Below are 23,920 nucleotides of genomic sequence, written 5' to 3' on the forward strand. Positions count from 1 at the left end.
CAGCAATCGAAGATCGGCTAGTTTCTGTTCATGCTCCAGTTGCAGTTTATTTGCTGCCTTTCTCATTGTAATTGTTTCTGCAGTTTCTACAGCATCAGGTAAGGGCTGTGCTCCTGCCTTCTGATCACTGGCCGTTAACAGATCTCTCATTTCTTGATTTGTAGCTTTCTTTCTAAAGCTTATCCCCTTTCCTGAACACAAATCTTCCAGGGCTTTTTTGTCAAGACCCTCATATGCTCTTTGCTCATCCATTGCAACTGCTCTTTAACCAACCAAACTCTCAATACCAAAATTCCAATGTGGATAGCGTGGGGTTCTGACCCAAAGCTTAATTGACCTGGTTCTGTGGATCCAAGCACGACTACGCCACTGTGACGGCGCTGCCCGTGGGAGCCAGCTGAGGTCACTCAATCAGGGTGAACTGCAAACCAAACGGGGCAGACAAACCCCAAATGCTGGTGGTTATTCCAATACTTAGATTTACCAACCAGCACAAAACAGCTTCTACAGCACCTCACTGGTCACTTAGAAGTCCAAACCACGCAGTTCCCTTAAAGTGCCCAGCCTCAGGCCTCCGTCCAGACACACCTGTCAGATATGATGATGATTCCTAAGAATCTTACTTCATCATATAAAAGAAAAGGTTCTTCCAATCCCAAAGGATCAGCCACATACCCAGGTCCAATTATAACTTAGATCTTACCCAAAATACACGCTATAGCCAATTCTTATTAACTAAGCTAAAATTTATTAAAAAAGAAAAGATAGAGAGTGTTGGTTAAAAGATTAATCTACAGACAGACTTGAATTCAATTCTTGAGGTTCAGATACACAGCAGAGATGAGCTTGTAGTTGCCAAAAGTCCCTTTAGAAATAGTCCATAGGTTATAGTCCAATGTCCATATTCAGGGTGGCTCCAGTCAATGACTGGGGATCTCAATCCTTATGGCTTAAGGTTTCCCCCTCTTGAAACCCAAAGCAGATCTGAGATGAAGAAGGATCGTGTCCCAGGCTTCTTATACATTTCCAGCAGCCTTTTGGCCTGAGAAAACAATAGGCTCAACTCCTTCTCCCAAACATCCTGGCAATTAGCACAGAGTAATTTACCCATTAAACAGTTCAGATACAGGTTAGCACAACCTTCAAAGAGACACACAGACAATAATACTATTTTACTCAAGTATCATTATAAATGTTAATATTCCTTTTTTTTGATCTTTGAATTAAAACCATAGCAATAGACAAGACTTGTTTGCTGACATCCCAAGCCCTGAGCAAACATCTCCCCTTCTACCTCTAACAATGCAGACTTGCATTTCAAAGCTCTAGTCATTTACATATCTTCCTAACCCCTCCTTGAGGTTCACCCATGGGTCAGGTCAGTCTATGAGGTAATTAACTCTTTCTGTTCCTGTCATCTTTCGATGAGATATTATATCACAGTCATAACGTCACAGGCTGCCAGGGTGGCTGACCGCTGGAGCTGTGAAATTGTCAAGAATGGCAGTTTCACTGCTGGTAGAGTCCCTGTTTTGAAATTGAGCTTGGGGGTGGAGGGGAGGGGAAAGTGTTTTTTTCCAGCTGTGAGCCCCAGAAGTGCTGACAGCTGGAGCCTCACTGCCCTGCGCTGAGAGACTGGGCTGTGGGCTCCCCACAGAGCTTCCAGCTGGAGCCAGCTGTAACCCGGGCTCTGCGAGCCCGCCACGCGCGGGGCTCCCGGCCGGAGCCCGGGCTCGCCGCGCCCGGGGCGCCCGGCCGGAGCCTGGCTGCCGCCTGGGTTCTCATCTTTCCACTCCGCATGGAGCTCCCTCCGCTGGGTGGCATCTGGGCTCTCAGCCCCCCAGCCTGCCCCTCTTAAGTCAATGCAAGCTCTCCTGGTGAGGACGTGCCCCACTGACAGAAGGAGGGTAGCGTGGACGTGAATTACTGCGGTTGCTGTAAGTCTACCCAAGGGCTTGTCTTCACTAAGGGGGTCAGTCGACCTAAGTTACGCTACTCCAGCTGCTGTGTGAATAATGTAGCTGGAGTCGACGTAGCTTAGGTCGACTTACCCTGGTGTCTTCGCTGCGCTGTGTCGACGGGAGACATTCTCCGGTCAACTTCCCTTACTCTTCTCAGAGAGCTGGAGTACCAGGGTCGACCCGAGAGCGCTCTGCCATCGATTTAGCAGGTCTTCACTAGGCCTGCAAAATCCATCTCTGAGCGTTGATCTCCAGGTAGTGGAGACAAGCCCTAACTTAGGTTGATTTAATTGTGTGGTGTAGACATGGCCTGCCTGGAAAAGGAGTTAAGTTACAGTGCTCAGGGCTGGTCTACACTGGGGAGGGATCGAACTAAGATACACAACTTTAGCTACGCTATTTGCGTAGCTGAAGTCGAAGTATCTTAGTTTGACTTACCTGGCCGTCCTCACGGCAGCGAGTCGACTGCCGCGGCTCCTCTGTCGATGCTGCTTACTCCTCCTGCCGAGGTGGAGTACGGGCATCGATTCACGGATCGATTTATCGCGTCTAGATGAGACACGATAAATCGATCCCTGATAGATCGATTACTACCCGCCAATCCGGCGGGTAGTATAGACGTACCCTCAGTGGTGTTACTAACACCAAGCATGATCCTTCAAACAGGAGGATAATTTCTTCTCTCATTTATCCTGGTGCAAATCCAAAGTACCTCCATTGACTTCTGTGGAGTTATTCTACATTCAGATTGGTGTAACTGAGAGCAGAATTTATCTGCTAACTGCAGTGCTTACTCTGCATTTTGTCTCCAAATTACTACAGTGGTTGAATAGCCTGAAAAGTGCTTTGAGGTCTGATTCTTCCGATGAAAGACTCTGCGGAAATGTCAGAGTTTAATGCTGGGGGTTTCTTTTTTCAATATGAATACACACACACATAACTCTCCCTTTCACTGGTGTGACATTAGGCCTGAGTTATGCGACAGTATCAGTGGTAACATTTTGTAGTTGCATGTTATTGACTGTTGCCAGAGAAAGAGTTGCTGGATATGTGAGTCGGGTGCATTACAAACCACCATAAACTGAATATCTTGAAATATAAAGCAAAAGTCACTAGCATAGGAAAAATACTGGGTTAGGAAAAGAAGCAGTTACCAAGGCAAAGGAGAAAAGAAAAAAGAGCGCTTGAAACTGCTTAAGAGCCATTTTGGAAGTGAAAATTGTGCAAAGCTGATTAAAAAAACCCTGATCCTCGTTAACGCTTAAGGCCCCTTTATGCTTCCCTAATGGTATAACGCAGGGGTTCTCAAACTGGGGGTCAGGACCCCTCGGGGGGTTGCGAGGTTATTACATGGGGGGTCACGAGCTGTCAGTCTCCACCCCAAACCCCGCTTTGCATCCAGCATTTATAATGGTGTTAAATGTATAAAAAAGTGTTTTTAATTCATAAGGGGGGTTGCACTCAGAGGCTTCTTATGTGAAAGGGGTCACCAGTACAAAAGTCTGAGAACTACTGGTGTTAACGGGACATTACTGAAAATGAGGCTCAGGTCCAAATATTAGTAAAACATGGCGATTGTCTGTGCAATGCAGCTATCAAGCTTCAGCCCAATGCAGTCTAAACTGTCAGTTATAAAACTAGCAAATTAGTTGTATAATAGTGTTAACATGCTTGTTATGGTCACATCTGGAGTGTGACCCTATAAAAATAAACGTCCAGATATAGAAAGTGCTGAGCAGCCTGTGGTGAGCAGTTCTTGCACTTTCTCTTTGTAGCTGGGTGTGAGAGATGGTGATGGGACCCCAACTTGATCTCAGTTTCTCTTCTTGTGAACAGGATCAGGAGTGGGACATGGAATCCCAGCAATGGACACCTTTCCAGCCCTCTACTGCTCCTCAACAAACTTCTGCTAAAGAGACAAAGCCAAACTCTGCAGAGATTTCGCTTTGGACTGTTCTAGCTGCAATTCAAGCAGTGGAAAAGAAGGTTGATTCTCATGCCACGCGGTTACTGAACCTGGAGCGTAGAACAGTGACAACAGAAAAGAAATACTTTGACTGCGAGAAAACGGTAGTGGATTTTGGGAACCAAATGGAGAGTAAATGGGCCGCGCTGGGAACTCTGATCCAGGAGTACGGGCTGCTGCAGAGGAGGCTGGAGAACGTGGAGAACCTGCTGAAGAACAGGAACTTCTGGATCCTGAGACTTCCCCCAGGCACTAAGGGGGAAATCCCCAAGGTAATGATGTAGCTAATAATATTCAAGAACTGTAGTAAAACAGTTTTCATGATATCTTGGATTATTACCGCCCTGACTCTAACATTTCCAAATTCCTTTATGCCTGAAATTTTGTATAGGTGGCCTGTTGGCAGCAGAGGGGTTTTCTGGGAAAGTCTAGTGTTAAATGGGCCCACTGTTTTTGAGAGAGAAACATTTTTCAAAAGGTTTCACTCTTCAAAGAGTCTTTATTTTTGTAAGTTGATCTCTCACACAACTTGGTGTAGAAACCCCATATCTGTGTGTTTTCCTCTGTGAGCTCTAGTGCAATATGTTATATAATGGTAGAAACTTGAGTGAATCTGAAAGCACCATGTTGTGTCTGTGGACTTTATAATCTTTTTGATCTTGCCACGTTATAAAACTCTACAGCAGTAGCCAGTGGAATTTGTAAATCCTACAAACCAAATACATTTGGGGTAAGTTGGTTAGAGCTCTGCAAGTATGGCCTGGACGATCTGTGCAGTCCATAGGCCAAATAGTTTGCTTGAAGGAGTTTGGAAGCTTTATTCAATTTATAAATTGTTATTGAGGTTTGTGCTGTTTGTTTTAACTCACTTGCAGGTGTCAGCCTCTCTACACTTCTCATTTAATATTGAATAGGGCTCTGCAGGGGTAACTCGGATTATTGCCTTTTCATTACTCTTTACAAAATCTTGACTGCTGTGAAGTGTCATAAATAAAACTAAATTCATCAGCTAAATGAACGTTGTATCTGATCACAAGGGAGCAGATGCACAAACCATTACTCACTCTGAGCAGTATCTTCATCCACCAGTAGTCCCACTGAAGTCACTGGAGCTACTCTTGAAGTAAGGGCTTGTCTGCATTGGGAAATTACTGCAAAATAGCTGGGGTGTGTATTTATTTGGCGTATGCAATCTGGTCAACCCAAGCCACAGCGTTCTTATCAATGATGTTCAAGACATGGAAACCACCCGGAAGTTGAGTCATGTTGCTGTCCTCAACAATGTGTGTCATGGTTTGTGGCTGCCCACATCAACCTAATGGACTGTCTTTAAAATGCCACCGAAATTCCGCTGCAGCACAAATTCCATGTCCAGTATGAAACCGGTTCAGAAGGCTCCATTGCCTTCGCAGTAAATCAAGCCTGGGTTGATGTTGAGTGGGGGCCGAGACAAGATAGTTATTTGTCACTTTCGCTGCGGATCATGAAGCTCGCCACGCATCCTCTACCATAAATCCCTCACCTTGTAAACGTATCCACAAAGGGCGCCATGAGGGCAGAGGACCATGTGGTGGATTAAACAAGTCTTTAATTAATGGCAGATGTGGCATATCATGTAATTTCATCACCAGCTTTGCTACCCTTTCCTCTCTGCAAATGCTGGGTGGAGCAATATTTCAGAGAGCCAGTAATCATGGTCGAGGAGTAGATTTAAGCGTGCCTGAAATAACAAGCATGGCAGAGTGATGTTGTGTGTGAGATGAGCGAGCCCAGACTGGAGCACAGCACTCCGCTGCTGAGTGCCAAGGCTGAAGTGTCTAACCTTTGGGCGTTGGTGCCCCATGGTGTCCCGGCAGTTTTCCAGGCAGGTTTTTGCATGTTTTGACCTTACTTGCTGTCTTTGTAAGATGGGCACGAAATGTGAGAGTTCTCTCCAACGGGACGCCTAGAAGGACCGGCTGTGAATCGTGCTTTATCGCAGACCATTGAGAACTACGTTCAGCTCTCTGTCCGCTTGTGCATGATAGAAGTTGAAGGCGCTCGCCACAGTCTTACTTCCACTTGGTATCAGGTGCCTCTGACGACAATACTCGGCCTTATGGTGTGTCTAAAAAGCAGAGTACCCCAGGTGGATGCTCTTACTCGGCACTAAGCCTGCCTTCTTGCTGTTTGGGTTAATCCACTTCCAAAATGGATTAACCTACACTACACAAAGGCACGAATAGTTGTTCTGCACTAGCTCTTCTGGGCTTCTGCCCCATGTAGACACGATCTAAGATACCGCTCAGTGGGAATGAGGGTACCAGTGCTTTGGCATTCACAGTGGGCTTCCCAGTAAGTAGCACAAATGATGGTCTTCTGGAGAGTGTGGTCGTTCCCCTCCCTTTTGTTCCTCTCCTCACGTTTGCGTCCGAATTCTAGGCATTCGGAGGGGAGCATTGTGGGTTTCTCTACAGTACCTGGAACTCTTACGGAAGCTGTAAAAATAAATTATAATAATGAGAAATGTTCTGGTGTCGTTCCTCCTCCCCTCCCCCCCCGTCTCTTAAATGCTAAAGAAGATGAAAGGGGTAGGTGACTTTATGGCAGTGGGGGGCCGTACAAGGTGCTGAATGAATCTGTAACCTCTGTGATTGCAGGTCCCGGTGACATTTGAAAACAACTCCGTTTACTTCTCTGAGCAAGAATGGCAGAACTTAGACGGATGGCAGAAAGAGCTTTACAAGAACATGATGAGGGGGAACTATGAGTCTCTGATCTCGCTGGGTAAATATTGGTTCTCACTCGTTTAGTAGATCTACAATCTCAGATATTCATGGACCAGCTCCAGCACTGGGCTAATGGATTTGCACGTGACATAGAACCTTTGTGGTGGGTCAGCACATTTTTCACTGTTATTGGTGCCAGTCTAGAATGAAAGGTATGCAGGGAGGACGTGGTCCCTCCATCTCCAGTGCCTTCGGGCTGTGGATAATGGTTGCAGTTACTTGGCAGTACGCAGCCAGAAACCTGCTATGTTCCATGTGTGGTGCTGATGTCAAATCTCCCACTGAACAGGGTAACAGAGGAAGAACACCAGAGGCAGAGAATCGTTAGGTGGGAAATGCACAGGGGCATCACTGTAGCTAGAGGGAGGTGTGACCGCATGTGCTGTTGGTGTAGTACACAAGCACCATTGATTATGGAGGCATTGACTTGATGGCCTGTAGCTGAACTGTGTGTTGGAGACACCTGGGCTGCTGGAAACCTCACAAACTTTGATGGGAACTGGATTAAAGGCAGTGGGCAGGAGAGACCAGGGGCCAGGTGGGGAAAAACTCAACAAAGGGGAGGGATTGATGGACAATCAGCTTGTGGTGGGATCTGGTGCTTGTAATCCACCCTTTAGGTCTAATGTAGGAGACTAATAAACCAAGCGGGTTCTCGTTCTGGTCTCAGGAACTGTGGACACAAAATAACCATCGCTTACCCCCTAGACAGGCTCTGGCCTGGATGGGTCTCTGGCCTGACTGCAGGTTAATAACTAGGGAATTAGCTTAATACTTAGTGCCTGAAAGATAACGGTCTCCCTCTGCATGGAGAGCTCTGAACCTCCAGCAGGCAGCCCTGCTCCTCCCTCACCAGGCATTTGTTTCTCTAGGAGCTTCGTTCCCATTACACACCACTTCGAGCAGTGACGAGTGCCTAAAATCTCTCACTGCTCAGTGCAGCATGGAGCCAGGGAACGCTGATCTGTTTTTCCATCAATAGACTATGCACTCTCCAGACCTGACCTTCTGGCGCGGATTGAACGAGGGGAAGCGCCCTGCGAGGGGGAGGAGGGAGACGTAGAGGAGAGAGAAATCCCTGCAGAGCCCAGCACAGGTAAACCCGGCATCTTTTCCTTATTTTAGGGCTTTCCATGGTGTCCTCTCCATCGTATCTAAGCAGGAAACAGAGGTGTTTGTGAACTGCTATAGACACAGCTTTTCAGCTCCGGCTGAGAGCCTTGTTAGCAGCTACAGTGTAGAGATGTTAGAACAACATAATGGGATTTATCTTTCCCGTGCACAGACTCACTGGTGTATACAGCTGAGGCAACCTGCCAGAGTGAAGGCGAGGAAGAGCCGTGCATCAAGGGACAGGAGAACTCGGAGGAGAGCGAGATCCCAGCTGAGCCCCCAGTCGGTGAGTGCTGTGTGAAACAGCAGTGGTTTGGTAGCTAGCTTGTCACAGGGTGCGTGGAGTGAAGTAGGAGAGAGGCTCCGGCTTTAGAGAGCTGGGGAAAGCTCTGATGAAAAGGGGCAGAGGGAGCAGAAGATGCGTCCTGTGTAAAGGCCATACAGCTTGGAGTGAACCTGCTGGCTGTTGCCAGGAGGACAGAAGGATGCTGCGATGGGGGCATAGGGGATTCACAGAAGAAAGTCAACTTGCCGCCTGTTTGTCTTTCCTTTAATAGAGTGCGCGTTTTCCCAGCCAAGCTGTGTGTCCCGGGTAAAGCGAGAGGAGGAGCTGTGTGTCGAGGAGCAGGGGCCCTCGGAGGAAGTGGAAATATTCTCAGAGCCCAGCACTGGTGAGTTAGCAGCGGTCTCACAAAATGAGGTAGAGTGGAGAGCTGGTGCCATACAGGGACTTCCCCGCGGGGAGGTGTATGTGGAGGGGGAGGAAGCGGGGTGGAGCTGGGAGTGTTCTTGCAGGCTCGTGAAGGGGACAAGGTCCAGAGCCAGTCTGAGGACAAAGGGAGGGGGAAGGGTGTAAGGCCAGAGCGGAGTACAGAATTTCCCTCTCACGGAGGGATAGCACCAGAAACACGTGGCAACTTGAGCAAGGGAGTAACCCACCCCCAAAATAAAAGAGAGAGACATGCTCCTGGTCTCCCTCTCTCCCTCCGGGGGCAGCAGATGCTGTGGCAGTGACCACCATGTAGGTCGACCAGGGAGGGTCCCGAAGATGAAATAAGACAAGGCGAGTACATTGGCTGGGAGGGGCAGCTCCCTGATCGCTTTGTGGGGACGCTGGGCCCCATGGAGGGGCAGCTCCCAGCTGACGGCTCCGTCCTGGGGCTGCCAACCAGGAGTATGGCCCGTGTAGTCTGTTGGGCCAACAGGGCGGAGCCTGCCCCCTGCCTGGGTCATCAGCCCTGCCCGTGTCACTGCCCCCGCTGTCATCCCCAGGCACCCCGGTGGAGCGGAGTCGCTGACTCCAGCCCTGAGGAGGGGAGGGGGAATCACAGAGATGTGCTTGGGGTCAGGTGCTCTGCACAGCTCCCGAGGGCTCCGGGCTCCAGATGCCAGGCCTGAGGACCTGGCCACGAAAGCTTTCAGCCCCGACACACCGGATTGCTTTGGTTGCTCTTCCCATAATTCCTCCCACCTGCTCACTAGCGCTGGCACCGATGTGTTTAGAAATGAAAGCTGGATTCCAGGGTTACCAGGCGTCCGGCTGAAAAGGGACCCTGGCAGCTCCAGTCCGCACCGCTGATCGGGCCGTTCAAAGTGCGGCTGGCAGCGCAGCAGGGCTAAGGCAGCCCCTGTGCCCTGGCTCCACTCAGCTCCTGGAAGCGGCCACCGTGTCCCTGCAGCCCTTAGGCGGAGGGGCAATCAGGGAAGCTCTGTGCGCTGTCCCCGCCCCCCAGCGCCAGCTGCACAGCTCCCATTGGCCATGAACCACGCCAGTGGGAGCTGCGGGGACAGCGAGGTGTGCAGAGCCCTCGGGTCCCTCTCCTAGAGGCCGGACATGCTGGCCGCTCCCGGGAGCTGAGCAGAGCCGAGCCAGGGCACAGGGAGCTGCCTTAGCCCTGCTGCGCTGCAGCCTGGGAGCTGCCTGAGGTAAGCACTGCCCAGCCGGAGCCCTGCCCCGATCCCCCTCCTTCACCCTAACTTCCTTTCAGAGCCCACACTCCTGCCCCAGCCCTGAGCCCCCTCCCGGAGCCTGCACCCCGCACCCACTCCGGCACCAGTTTCCCTAGTAACTGTGTGTAGAGGTTGAATAGTACCAGCGACACTAAGGCAGTAGCCCTGAATGCAGTGGCGGTGTAGTCATGTTGGTCCCAGGGTATTAGAGAGACAAGGTGGGGGAGGGAATATCTTTTATTGGACCCCTTCCTGCACCCCAACCCACTGCCCCAACCCGGAGCCCCCTCCTGCACCCTGAACCACGCCTTTCTGGCCCTTCCCGGAGCCTCGCCCCGTCCTGCACCCCAACCCCCAGCCCTGTGATGGAGAGTGAGAGACAGCAGGATGGGGAATGGAGTGAGTGGTGGGCGGGGGTGGGACCTCGGAGAAGGGGTGGGCAGGGGTGTTCGGTTTTGTGTGATTAGAAAGTTGGCAACCCTAGTACAGTCTCACCACAGGGGTATAGAGAGGGACGCTGCCCTCTCTACCCAGCAGGGAGATGTCTCTGTGCTGCCCCGAACTGCACTGGCTCTTTTTGTCACCAACGTTGTCGTAAAAGCTCTTAACTAATGAACAGTCTGTTCGCACCCCACGGGTCACTTCTTGTTTTTGAGGTTGCTCCCACTTTCTGGGTACGCGTGTCCCAGGTTGTTTCCCCCTCAATGTGCTAATTGCGTTTTCCAGGTTGAATTTCCTTTTGTTCTCTTACCCATCTTATCATCTTCTCCTGGTCGTTCCTCTTGATCTTGTAACCTGGCCAGTTTAGTAACCTTTGTCAATCCCATTAATACGCTATTTACTCCTCCTTCCAGTCATTCGTAAAGACCTAAAATAAGCCTGATCCCTGCCTTGCCCTGTTGGACTCCTCCGCTGACTCGATAGCTGTTATTTATCGATGCTCTTCGTGCGCTGCCCTCTGGCTGGGTTGTGGTCCATATCACAGTGCTCATAGCCGAGCCCGTTGGAATGAAATGCTCAGATTGGAATGGCCAGATGGTGTGGCCTGGTCTCCCTGGAGAGAGTCCCAGGCAGGATTAGCCTGTCAGGGTTCTGGGAAGATTGTGACTGGAGAACTGTGGCAGATGTCCTGACAATGAAACCTTCGGTGTGGTCTGACCCATTGTGATGGGATCCTTGTGCATAGACAGTGGTCATCCTGCCGAGGAATGGGAAATATTTAGCCTGCTCATGTTTCTTCTTCTAAGAAGGACGTCTGCACAGATACTCCTCAGGGAGCAAAGGGGAAGGTGCGTGCCCAGGATCCAAAGAGCCGTTGGAAATGAGCCTACTCCCTTTGAAGAATGAAAGATGCTGACCCATTTGTATAGCGAAGGAAGCAGCAGCACAGGCTGTTTGAGCAAAGGAAGCTTAGTGAAAGATGCTGTAATGTGGCGATGGCCATGGGACGGTGGTGGTTACGTGGAGAACGTCTCATGTTCATGAGGTCTCAACACCTACAATAACCCAAACCGAGGATTCTAAAGAGGGTTTGACTGGCTCCCTGCCGGGGGGTTGTGAGGATGGATGCAGGGCCTCCTCCAGGAAGCACTGAACCTGAGGGAGAGAACAGAGGCAAGGGGCATGGTTTTGAGAGCCCGCTGGACAGCCAGTGGCTGTAAGGACAAGCAGTGCTGACTGACGTGGCTATGAGAGAGCTTTAGCATGGAAAGCCACAGCTACTGATTTTCCCCCCTTTTCTATCGAAGTCTCCGAGCCTGCACTAGTGCGGCTAGCCACAGTCACCGCCAGACGAGGCGAAGTGTAAATGCTTTCCTCTGTTTTGGATAAAGTCTCTTGTTTAGATGCTACTGTAACTCGGTTGACGCGGGGCGACAGCTGCTGCCTGCATGTCCCCGCGGCGGAGGAAGAGAGGTTGGGTTCTTTGGCCCCAAGGTCATAGGAAGAGCTTTTGGCAGAACTGTGGTCTGGCCTTGCCATGAAAAGGCACCACGGACAGAGTCCTCTGCCATATATAGGAGCCAGGGAATAGCAACCCTTGGCTAGGCAGGCGTGAGGAATTCAGCAACGGCTGGGACAATGTTAGGAGGATATTTAAAAAATCTGCTTTAAATCTCTATCCAGTGTGTCCAGCAAAACCCTTGACAACCCTTCCCAAAGGGTGAAATTCACCCGGTGCAGACAGTCTCCCCAGGGCTCCCAGTCCTACTCTGGAGCTGTGTGTGAACATGACCCCGTCTTACTCAGCCGGCTCTTAGGTTTACTCATTCACATCTGCTGGCATGAGAGACTAAAATAAGCTCTTACAACTCAAAGCCTAAAAGGGAGTGAGCTGGATTCCTCGTGCATTATCAGCAGAATTGTTCAGTAGGTTCCAGTGACAGGGGTAGTCCGTTACGCCTGTGCACGCCCACTGAAGGCGAGGGAGGTTGTAAAGGCTTCCCTAAAGACCTGAGCCGGCCTGCAGAATCTTTGGGATTTGGGGTGATGTGCTATAAGGAAGAACCCGTCTTGCCTCTCAGATCCCAGGCTGAGTTTGCGGAGCTGGTAGCCAGAGGACGCACTGTTTGATTTGTAAACTAAGCACAGCTAATGCGGAGCAGCCGAGAGTCAGTGAAGATGGAAACTCCTGATGCCATTTATCTTGTGGCTTTACAAAGTTTAAGTGCCGTGTGAAGGCTTTAAGTGCATTGGGTGAGTCTTCTGCACTGGGGGAATTACAGCCAGTGAAATGCATTTTGTCTCTTTAGACACGAACGCTTAGATTGTGAGGGGAAGTGTAGCTGCGTCGCCCCGATTCTCCAGTGGCCTTGGTAACAGTCTGCTGTTTCCAAGCACTGAAACAGGAAAACAAGCTGTTGTTGAGCTCATTGTCTCCAAGGGGAGCTGGATGCTCAGCACTGCTGGAATCTGTCTTTTCACCCTGTCCTCCTCTAAACACCAACTATTGCACAGGACTGTCCTAGCTCGTTTGCTTGGGAGAAACCCAACGTAATGGGCTTTTGTAATGACGTGGGAATGATTAACAGGTTTCCTTTATTCCCAAGCAGACAAAATAAAATTTTCTGTATTTTATTTTTGTTTTATTCCAGCAGATAATGGAATCATGTTCCAAACTGAGCTGCTGGAGCATGGGGAACATCTCAAACACTTGCAGCTGCGAAGGACATTCTCTGGACTGTCTGAAGAAACTGTGTTCCGGACTCCCAGGGAGGGAAGGTCTTTGGATGGTCCAGACAGCTCAATAATACAGCCAAGGAACCATGTCAAGGACAGGCCGGTAGAGTCAGTGCCCGGGGAAGAAAGCTTCAGGGAGAGCAATGCGGTGACTTTTTACCGGCGAAGCTGCCCAGGTGAGAGACCACACGTGTGTGCTGAATGTGGGAAAGGCTTTCGGCTGAAGAAGAGCCTCACAATGCACCAGAGAAGTCACACGAAGCTGGGATGCTACGAACCTGCAGCGTGTGAAAAAAGCTTTGTGTACAAGCAGCACTTGACAATGCATCAGAGAATCCACACCGGAGGGGCCACTTACAGCTCGGTGGAGTGTGAGGAAAGCTTCAAACAGAATCACCACCTGAAATCCCACCCCAGAATCCAGGCAGCAGACAAGCCATTTAGTGCCACTAAATGCACGAAAAGCTTCAACGTCAAATCACCTTACAGGCAGCACCAGAAAAGCCACGTGCGAGAGAGACCCTATAAGTGTAATAAGTGCCAGGAGTGCTTCTCTCAGAAGAAAAGCCTCATCACGCATCAGAGAATGCACACGGGAAGGAGTGGAGGGTCGTTAATGTGCACGTACTGCGGGAAGAACTTCAGTCACCCCTCGGATCTGATTAGACACCAGAGGATCCACACGGGGGAGAGACCCTACCAATGCACTGAGTGCACAAAAAGCTTTACGCAAAAGCAGCATCTGCTCCAACACCAAAAAATCCACACCCGCGAGAGGAATCGTCTAAATGTGCAGAACATGAGAGAGGCTTTGCTAGATAACATCTTCTTCTAGTTACGCAGGGCCCACTCAGTGCTAGGGCCTGTACTGTCGCCATGTGCTCATTGCTGCAGACACTCAAAAGAAACAATTTATCGCCAGAGGATGCACACCGTAGGGTAGGGGCCACACAAACTTCTTGCTGGAGTGGTGGTGTGTTGCGGCATCTCGTAGCTCACTTGAAAATACTTTTAATGTGAAATGCTCCAAGTTTTAAAACAAGTGAATTGAATCACTTAATTGAAGTGATAACGAAATATGTTTCTTGGGAATGTCTGCTGTTTGTCTGGAATTGGCAATATGCAATGATGATATCCTGCAGCAGTCAGTTCCATAAGTTAGTCACATGTCGTACGTGCCCCAAACGGTCTACAGGTTACACATGGGGCACTAAGTGACACCCTTGCTGACCGTCTCTGGGCAGGTGCCAGGGAATGGGAGTTGTTGGTAGGGGTAGGGCAGTGATGAGGCATATGAACAGGGCAGACAGAGGAAGTTTCCCTAGAACTATCCATCCAACTCCTTCTCTAGCACTGAAACTGACTTCTCGTGTGCTGTCAGCTGGGCCAAATTCTTTCTAAATGACACTGTAAGTCTGGGGGAACCCACTGAAGACTCTGGAGTAATTCCAGACTTATGCTGCAGTAGTTGTGATCAGAATTTGGTCCAAGACTCATCGCACGGGAGTACGTCTGCAGGCGAGAGCGCATTCGCAAGGTTTCCTTTTATACCTCTGTTTAAGACACAAACAATGCAATTGAATAGAAAAACAAATTGTTAGCAGGAGACAGTACTTTCACTACACTCAAACGCTTGCTGAATTTCATATTGCGGTGAATTACTGTCTTGATTGTCCTCTTTTTCCTGGTAGCTGTATCATGTTTCTGTTTATTTATTATCTGATCAGTATTTTTCTGCACAGTATTTTGTTTGTTTCCTTTCTGTGCATCTCATGGTGTGTCTGCTTCTCTTATTCTCCTCTCAGTTCTTCTACTCTCATTTTTGGGAATCAGGGCTTGTCATACTCCGGGACTGTTAAACTCACACAGCTTGGTAACATTTATTTATTTGGTACATTGTCTAAATGTACCAGCTACACTGGGGCTAAAACTGCTACCTGAAGTGGTTTTAAACCTGTTTTAGTTGGTCACATCATATTAATCCAGGGTTAGAAACTATATTGTCCTCTCCTGGGTTCCAGTTTGGGCCTGTAACTGGTGTCTGGTTGTTCGGACTATGGCCCCTCATGGAGAGGCAGAGCTGTTCCACTGACTCAGTCTGGTAGTCAGACCCGGGTGGGTCTCATTAGCTCCAGTTGGGAACATCAAAGGCTGTGGGCCTTTAAGGAAGAGAGAGCTAAAGGGGGACCTGCAGGGAGAAACCTTAATACAGTTTTGCAGGAGAGAGATTGGCTGGTGATTGATTGACTTTGGGGGCTGGGCTAAGGTCTTTGTTTCAGTACAGTCCTGCTGTAAGGTCTTGTTCGGTCATTTAAATAAAGGCAAACTCCAGAAGGGTGCTGAATTTGGACTGTAACCATTATGGGTGCATGGAGTGGGGACTGTAACCATTTACAGGGCCTTTTCCCCACTCCCTGCCTAACCCAATTTGGGCCCATCCGCACTGCTGAGCCAAGCTGGGTTTAAACCCAGTGAACCTGAGTAGAGGGTTTTTTTTTTTTTTTTTAATAGTTCATGACTGTTTTAGTCCTTGTGCAGCTGGGAGTTGGTATTTAATATACTGTGTTGGGTTTTTAGTTGAGAAGTTTTTTTCCCCAGCATTGGTGAGTTCTTTGATTTTCCAGTGGCTCTGAGGGTTGTGATCAGGTCTCTTGTTGGTCTCTGTGTGCGTATTCATTTTTCAAAGTGTGCTGAGCCATGAGCACCTCAGGCTTCACCTGTGCCAAATTGCTGCACGCTATGGCCATCCTGAACCACCAGAGAGCAGCAGGGATAGAGCCCAGATCTTCCAGAAACACAGGGCCCTGCCACATGTGCAAAAGGAGAATCTCTCTTAGCATTTAGCAACATGGGGCCTGTGGTAGGTGGAGGAACACTTCTGATTTTCTCCAGTACGTGTAGACTAGCCAGTTCTTCAGGGTCTGGATTTTTTAATTACTTCACTGAACCCCCTTATTTGCCTTTTACACTTGTACTGTTTAGACTGTGAGCCCTCCTGGGCAGGGAACCTGTCTCTGTAAAGTGCCGGGTAAATTGACGGCAGTAGATGCTTGATTATTAATATTAATAATAAAATTAAGCTTGAACAAACTACTGAAGCTGCGAAGTTCTGAATGATTCTTTTCTGTGATGTCCATCTTGTGGGTTCTGGACAAAGTCCTAGCTGTGAAAGCAGCTCTGCGTGGTCCTGGGGTGCTGCGCAGTGCTTCACCACGGAGCTCCTAAGGAATATGTGATGTGTCTTAGGCCTCTTGTCTCAATTGGGAGGCCCCCCTGTGCTTCGTCTAAAAGAGGGAATTCTGCTGCTAAGAGCAAAACCTAAAGCCAGGGGACATTCTTGTGATGCTTCATTCTCTCAATGGAGAAGGGGTCATAGGTGAGTGACTCTCCACCTCCCACCAGGAAGACTTGATTTTAAAAAATACAGGGTGGGTGGGTGGGTGGCGCCGGCCAGTACCAGCCTTGAACAGGACAGTGCCCATGCAAATGCCAGGCAGCAGAGAGAACCTTCCAAACCTGGCGTGTAAACAAGGAGCCACTCAGTAACTAGGGATCCAGTGATGCTTTTACAGACTGTCCAGGCAAACATCCTCCTGGCAGTAAAATAAGCCGTCAGCTGCTAGAGGATGCGGACTTCATTACGGACTCCAGCATGGCCCATGACTTGATCGCAAGGAATTCACAGACCTTCCAAGATAAAGATGCAAAATAAACGGGATAAGACAAAGGATATAATAATAATATGGAGATATCCCTATCTCCTAGAACTGGAAGGGACCTTGAAAGGTCATTGAGTCCAGTCCCCTGCCTTCCCAGCAGGACCAAATACTGTCCCTGATGGATGGTTTTGCCCCAGATCACTAAGTGGCTCCCTCAAGGATTGAGCTCACACCCCTGGGTTTAGCAGGCCAATGCTCAAACCACTGAGTTATCCCCCACCATGCAGAGCCCCATAAGTTCAGGTATTTGATTTCCCTGTAACATGCCCTCCTGCACTAATCCTCTCTCTAGTTCGAGATTATTTCTGTAGCCTGCACAAATTATAATTTCATTTACAAATATGGTAATCACAGGTGACTTCTAGGCTGTTACTCCTACGAAAAGGTAACAAGCACAGCAGTAAAGTCCTAGAACTTTTTTATCTCTACTCTATTGAGTCTTTATGAGCCTACCCATCCAGGCCAGTGCAGAATTGTTCTTTCTAGTGGATTTTGTAGTGTTGATCTTTTAATTCTTCACTGTTATAAAACGTATTTCAGAGCATTAGTGAGAGAGAGAAGTTAATTGGTTGGTTGATATGGTGTCTACTTCCTGTGTCTCTCTACTCCTAAATATTTCGCAGATACAGGCAGACACTAGGCACCTTAGAAATGGGTGGGTAGAAGAAAGCAGATAGCCAGTAACTAACTTTTGATTAGGAGTTTTTTTAATTAAAATGATTTCTGTTTAAGCCTCCTAAGCATTAAAAAAGTCAGTAGATTACATTGGATGTAAAGTCTCCATTCCCTAATACTGCCTTAGCTATTAAAGGTGGGCTGCTGTTTGATACCAGGTGAGAAGTGCTTCACTTCCCTAAGAACTGTTACTCTACAAAGTTGAGAAGCTAAGAAATCTAGATTTTAAATGTTCTGGGCACTCTTGAGATTCATGCTTCAGAACTGATCTGAGACAGGGTCCAGGAAGAAATATCATGTTGCGACACAGTATTGCACAGCTGACCAAGTAGCATCTAGATTCAAAGTCTCTTGGCTGAGGCAGACACCAGGTAAAATGGGATTAGTGGCCAGTTCCCATAGGGTGATTCCAGGCTTCCTGTTTAGACGCCAGTTTAAAAAGGGCCAATTTCTCTTCCTTCCTTGTGCTCTCGGACAGGTGGACGCAGATGGGGAAGGAGCGGAGACAGGAGCAACAATAGGACGTGGGTCAGAAGAACTGTTCTTTCAGCGTTATTAAATACCCTAGAAACCCATCTGAAAATGTTTCCCTTCAGCCAGTGGCCTCCGCTCCGGCTCTCTCGGTGGCTGGTTGTCAGCGGTGTCACCTGCAGGCCCCACCCCGTCTCTGTATCAGGAAGTGACAAACCAAAAATGTCTTTCATCTGAAGACGACTAAGCGTTGTAACAGGGCTGGCTCAGATGCTGCTGCCAACGCTGCAGTCAGAGGCTGCTGGGTGCCCAGCTGGTGAGGAACAAGCTGAAATGCCCGTGTTCCATTTCGGGGAGCTGCCTGGCTCTGGCGGCTGCAGTGACAGTGCCTGTCTGGGGCCTCTCATGGGTTCCCCACATCCTCCCGTTCGACAGGAAATCGTCAGATGCTAAATCTCCCATTCCCTCTAAGGGTCTCTATTGGTCCTGCCATGCTGCCCATCTTCCTTTGGCCCCCGGCTGCCATTGTATCGAAGGGTGGGGTGAAGAAGGTGGCACATTGACTCTGGAGCCTGGCATACGGGGCACGGGGACTTTCTTAAAGCAGCCAGCCTTGATTTCGTTCTGGGGCCGATCCGTTCTCGAAACATCTCCCTGGGCTCTCGGGAGGTTTGTAAACAGGGAAGCTGCCTAGGGAAGGTCTGTCTTAACAAAGCTTTGTGGGTATAGCTGTGCTGGTCACAAATGTGACTCCTCTCTCCCCCCTCCCCCCCCCCGGCAGCTGACACAGCTGTGCTGGCAAAGCCTCCAGTGTGGGTGATCGGCACAGTAATGTCATTTGGGGAGGTGATGTTACCGTACTGACAGGAAAAACTCCTCCTGTTGGGATAAGCTGCCTCTACACCAGAGGCCTCAGCTAGTCTGGTTAGGAATTTGTAACGGAGACAAGGCCCTAATGCTTGTTTTGTATATGAGCCATCCAGTCCCTGGTGTCCTGGGACACCTGACTGGCTTGCATGGGACAAATCCATTTCCTCCCGGCTGTTTTATTCTCCTCTGGTCAAAAACATTTGGTCTGAGACGTCAGCTTTGTCAGTGTCAATAAAACATAACGGCCCCCAATGTCTTTCCATAGATTATGCAATTTCCCAACCTGACATTTTATCCTGGATTGTACAAGAGGAAAAGCCGAGTGTCAGGAATCCAGGAGCCTTGGAGGAGCGAGAAATGCCTACGGACCCCGGCCCAGGTGAGTTATGCTTGCCAGTGAGTGAATGGAAAGGCAGCACCCTACAGAGATGGGGGCAGACTCTTGCCCAAGCAGAGAATTTATAGCACAGGAAATTATGGGAGAATGGGGACATGGGGGCAGGCTCCTGTATTGGAGGGGCAGATAGGCAAGTGAGTCCTCTTGCAGACGTGGTGCCCAGAGGACAGGATGCAGGAGGCTGTATTCTGCAGAGTTTAAGTCCAGAAGGGACCAGTTTGACCTCCTCATAACACAGGCCATTGAATCCCACCCAGTGACTCCTGCATTGACTCCAGTAATGTGTGTGTATGTGTGGGGGAAATTGGGGTTACAGCTGACTGTAGACCCAAGGTAATAGGCTGATGTCCTCAGGTGTGGTTAGAAGAAAAGAGGGAAAGAAAAGTGTTGCAGGTAGATGAGACTCATAGACTTTAAGGTCAGAAGGGACCATTATGATAATCTAGTCTGACCTCCTGCACAATGCAGGCCACCGAATCTCACCCACCCACTCCTGGAACAAACCGCTAACCTATGTCTGAGTTATTGAAGTCCTCAAATCGTGGTTTAAAGACCTCAAGGTGCAGAGAATCCTCCAGCAAGTGACCTGTGCCCCATGCTGCAGAGGAAGGTGAAAAACCTCCAGGGCCTCTCCCAATCTGCCCTGGAGGGAAATTCCTTCCCGACTCCAAATATGGCGATCAGCTAAACCCTGAGCATGTGGGCAAGACTCACCAGCCAGAACCCAGGAAAGAATTCTCTGTAGTAACTCAGATCCCAACCCATCTAACATCCCATCACAGGACATTGGGCATATTTACCTGCTAATAATCAAAGATGAATTAATTGCCAAAATTAGGCTATCCCATCATACCACCCCCTCCATAAACTTATCAAGCTTAGTCTTGAAGCCAGATATGTCTTTTGCCCCCACTACTCCCCTTGGAAGGCTGTTCCAGAACTTCACTCCTCTAATGGTTAGAAACCTTCGTCTAATTTCAAGTCTAAACTTCCTAGTGTCCAGTTTATATCCATTTGTTCTTGTGTCCATATTGGTACTAAGCTTAAATAATTCCTCTCCCTCCCTGATATTTATCCCTCTGATATATTTATAGAGAGCAATCATATCCCCCCTCAACCTTCTTTTCATTAGGCTAAACAAGCCAAGCTCTTTCAGTCTCCTTTCATAAGACAGGTTTTCCATTCCTTGGATCATCCTAGTAGCCCGTCTCTGAACCTGTTCCAGTTTGAATTCATCCTTCTTAAACATGGGAGACCAGAACTGCACAAGCAAATGACTGACCTCCCTCCATCCAAAGCAAGGGAGAGGCCTGGCTGTGGGAAGGAGAGGAGGCCACGGCTAGGGGCGCAGATGGCTCCGAAATGCGGACAGTAGGGAGGGAAGTGGGAAGTTTGGAAGTCAGGAGGTGCTCCCCCCTTGTTCCCTACCCCATTGTCTTCTGATCATTCCGGCTTCTCTCCTCCTTTTGTCTCTACATCACCTCAGAAATCCCTCCCTCCTTCGTACCCCCTGCAGCTGTAACCTTTATCCCCACCTTGATCACCTCCTGCTTTGATTGCTGCAGCCTCTTCTCTGGCTGGGCTTTCCCATGAGCTGAGCACCAGGAGCCGGGCCTGCCTGCGCTCAACGGCTCTGAAAATTGGGCCTCTTTTAGGTAGAGGTGTAACTGGATTTAGGTCTGTGAGTTTAGGCCCCCAGTTTTGAAAACTTTGGTGCATGCAGGGAAGGCAGCCAACAAATAATAGACATGAATAACAAGGCTGAAATAAAAGCTCTCTCTCTCTCCTATCCAGCAGATTATGGGATCCTGATCAAAACTGAGCAAGAGGAATGCCCTGCCATCCTGGAAGCACTGGGAATGTTAACAGGAACGTCCCAGGAGGACGTTGGGCAGGGTCCTGAGGAGGGTTGGTCCAGTGCAGTATCACAACTGAAGAACCACCCAGGAAGGAGGGGACCAGCTCAGCATGAAAGAGGTTTCAGCAACAAGCCAGTCGCCATTCACCAGAGAAAGTCCGCCAAAGACAGGCCTAATAAGTGTGCCGAGTGCGGGAAAGGCTTTAGACTGAAGAAAAGCCTTATCATTCACCAGAGGAGTCACACGAGAGCAGGACCCTATGACTATCCGAAATGTGCAAAGGGCCTCAGTCACAAACAGCAATACCTGCTGCATCAGAGAGGCCATGCAGGAGAGGGAGCCGGCAGCTTTCCAGACCATCAGCAAAGCGTGGCACAGATGCTCAGTCTCCAGTCTGACCCGGCAAGAGGCAGATGCTGTCCAAGCATGACGTGCGATAGCAGCTTCAGTCCGAACTCCAGCCTAAGCAATCCTCATCTCCTGCAGGCAGGAGAGCGGCTGTATGTGTGCACAGAGTGCAGGAAAAGCTTTCGGCTGCACATCAACCTCCTCATACACCAGAGAACCCACGCAGAGAAGGGCCAAGGGCCCCTTATCTGTCCATACTGTGAGAAATGCTTCAGACGCTCTTCCCACCTCATCCGACACCAGATGAGCCACACGGGGGAGAGACCCTATAAATGCCCAGCGTGCGAGAAGAGCTTCACAGATAAATCCAAGCTCACCAACCACTACAGGATCCACACTGGGGAGCGGCCCTACCACTGCAATGAGTGCGGCAAGAGCTTCAGCCGCACGCACCATCTCCTGAAGCACCAGCAGATCCACACGGGTGAGAAGCCGTATCACTGCACCCAGTGCCCAAAACGCTTCTCGCAGAAGCACCATCTCCTGGGGCACCAGCGTGTTCACACTGGGGAGCGCCCCTACCAGTGCACGGAGTGCGTCAAAAACTTCACACGGAAGCAGCACCTCCGCGAGCATTGGCGGGTCCACTTGAGAGAGTCCCTGAGTGCTCCGAATACTTTAGACACCAGTGGACTCTGAAATGTCACCTGGGAGAACAGGATCAGCTGAGGGCTGGAGTATAACCAGCAGGCTAGTCCATGGAGAATGTGTTGGCAGTGGGGGGAGACTTATAGGCTGGTATCTCTTTACAATGAAAGCCTCGTGAACACAGAAAAAGGAACCAGTGAAGAAGAAATGAAAGCCTGATCCTGCAGGTACTGCATTAACCTTGCCTTCAGTGAGCTGTATGCCAGGGCTAGCAGTATTAACCTGCAGTGAAATGTTTGTTAATGTGCTGTAACATTTATAAAGCATTCCTTTTGAAACACTTGATATCATTATGATAAAGGAATTCCATGTATTTGGTGTTCACTTGGCGATTTCAGAGTGATTTTTAAAGGCTCCCTCTATGTTTTATAGTGCATGTATAGGAGTCATTTAATACTCTATGGCCTGGTCTACACTGGGGGGCTGTCGATGTAGGATACGCAACTTCAGCTCCGGGAATAGCATAGCTGAAGTTGACGTATCTTCTTCCGACTTACCTCCCGTCCTCACGGCACGGGATCGACGGCCGCGGCTCCCCCGTTGACTCTGCTTCCGCTGTTCGCCCTGGTGGAGTTCTGGAGTCGACGGGAGCGCGTTCGGGGGTCAATATATTGCGTCTAGATGAGACACGATATATCAATCCCCGATAGATCTATCGCTACCCGCCGATCTGGCAGGTAGTCTGGACGTACCCATATGTAAATGCTGCCATCTCTGGCGTGGAGCATGGTGGCCATCTTGCCTCACCATCATTACATAAACTAAAGACAGAGCCCAAGCCTATGGAATGAACTCGCCCCAGCGCTAAAGCCTATCACAAACCTCACCACCCTCTGCTCTAAAGGCTCGTCTACATGGCCCGGCAGTTTGAACTACAGGGGTGTAAACTAGTGCTGCCCTGTGATTATCCTGCGAGTGCGGACGGAGAGTGACCTAGTTCACATTAATGTAGTCCACCTCTGGTCATGTGAACGAGAGACCTTTTTCGTTTGCACTGGCAGGATCTATACAGGGCGGGTGCAGTGCAGCGTTATAGTGCACTCTGCAGCATACACCCCGGTCGTCTGACCTGCAGGGCCATGTAGCCGTGTCCTATGTGCATGGGGCAGTTTTTAGACCTTGCCTTCTCTGACGTAACCACAGAGCTGTGTGTGTATCCAGCCGGGACGCTCCACTGCAAACACTGCTCCACCTGGGGAGAGAACAAATGTCCCAGCTGTTAGTCACAGTGTTTAATGCACTGCCGGGAGGTGCCCCAGTGCTCTGGGGAGGAGTGTGGGGCGAGAACCTGTATAGAACAGAATACAGTGTAGACTGTCAGTCCTTCATCAGTTGAAACTGAGCCGATCACAACACGTCTTCCAGTCTTCTCTCGCTCTGGCCATCCTTTGCCATGCTTGTCCATATTTGCTTGTTAGGAGATCATCCCACCTCTTTGTACTGGGTGGGTGGGAGAATACAGCACCCCCAGTAAAACTACACGTGCTATTGCTGAAATGCCGGCCGCCTCCTGCCTTTTCTTGGAGGTCTGGTCCTCCATCCAGCACTGATCAGGTGCCATTTTACTTAGCTGGTAACAGTCACAGCCCAAAAGGAGGTATGTTTGTGTGCCACATGTTGATGGATAAAATCAGTGTGAGAGCAGGAGCATAACATTTGGGAGGGAAGGATAGCTCAGTGGGTTGAGCATTGGCCTGCTAAACCCAGGGTTGTGAGTTCAATCCGATCTGGGGCAAAAATTGGTCCTGCTAGTGAAGGCAGGGGGGCTGGACTCAATGACCTTTCAAGGTCCCTTCCAGTTCTAGGAGATTGGTATATCTCCTATTATTATATTTATTATTTGACTGTCAAACAAATGCTGGGAGGGGCAAGTGAAGGCTGGAAAATAGCCTGTTGGGGATGTGAAGCCCTCTCAGAGCCAGGATCTGGCTTCCTGGT

General features: G+C 49.5%; 2 protein-coding genes across 6 annotated transcripts in view; both read left to right on the forward strand.

Annotated features, from left to right (window-relative positions):
* The window catches only part of LOC120393534 (zinc finger protein 777-like), a 30,510-nt gene extending 8,204 nt beyond the window's left edge, over nt 1-22,306 (forward strand). For 2 of the 5 annotated variants that reach the window (XM_039518143.1, XM_039518145.1), the window contains exons 2-8: nt 3,798-4,199; nt 6,567-6,693; nt 7,678-7,791; nt 7,981-8,094; nt 8,366-8,479; nt 18,936-19,049; nt 20,862-22,306. In XM_039518143.1, coding sequence (XP_039374077.1) covers nt 3,798-4,199; nt 6,567-6,693; nt 7,678-7,791; nt 7,981-8,094; nt 8,366-8,479; nt 18,936-19,049; nt 20,862-21,973 — 2,097 coding nt within the window. In that variant the 3' untranslated portion in view covers nt 21,974-22,306. Of the gene's footprint in view, nt 1-3,797; nt 4,200-6,566; nt 6,694-7,677; nt 7,792-7,980; nt 8,095-8,365; nt 8,480-12,850; nt 16,029-18,935; nt 19,050-20,861 lie in introns of those variants that run through there. The other 3 variants (XM_039518144.1, XM_039518148.1, XM_039518147.1) reach the window with 3 other exon arrangements.
* The window catches only part of LOC120393533 (zinc finger protein 777-like), an 88,623-nt gene that overhangs the window by 8,308 nt on the left and 56,395 nt on the right, over nt 1-23,920 (forward strand). The window lies entirely within an intron of this gene.

This window comes from Mauremys reevesii, unplaced genomic scaffold (assembly GCF_016161935.1).
Source record: "Mauremys reevesii isolate NIE-2019 unplaced genomic scaffold, ASM1616193v1 Contig22, whole genome shotgun sequence".
In the NCBI taxonomy this organism is placed as follows: domain Eukaryota; kingdom Metazoa; phylum Chordata; order Testudines; family Geoemydidae; genus Mauremys; species Mauremys reevesii.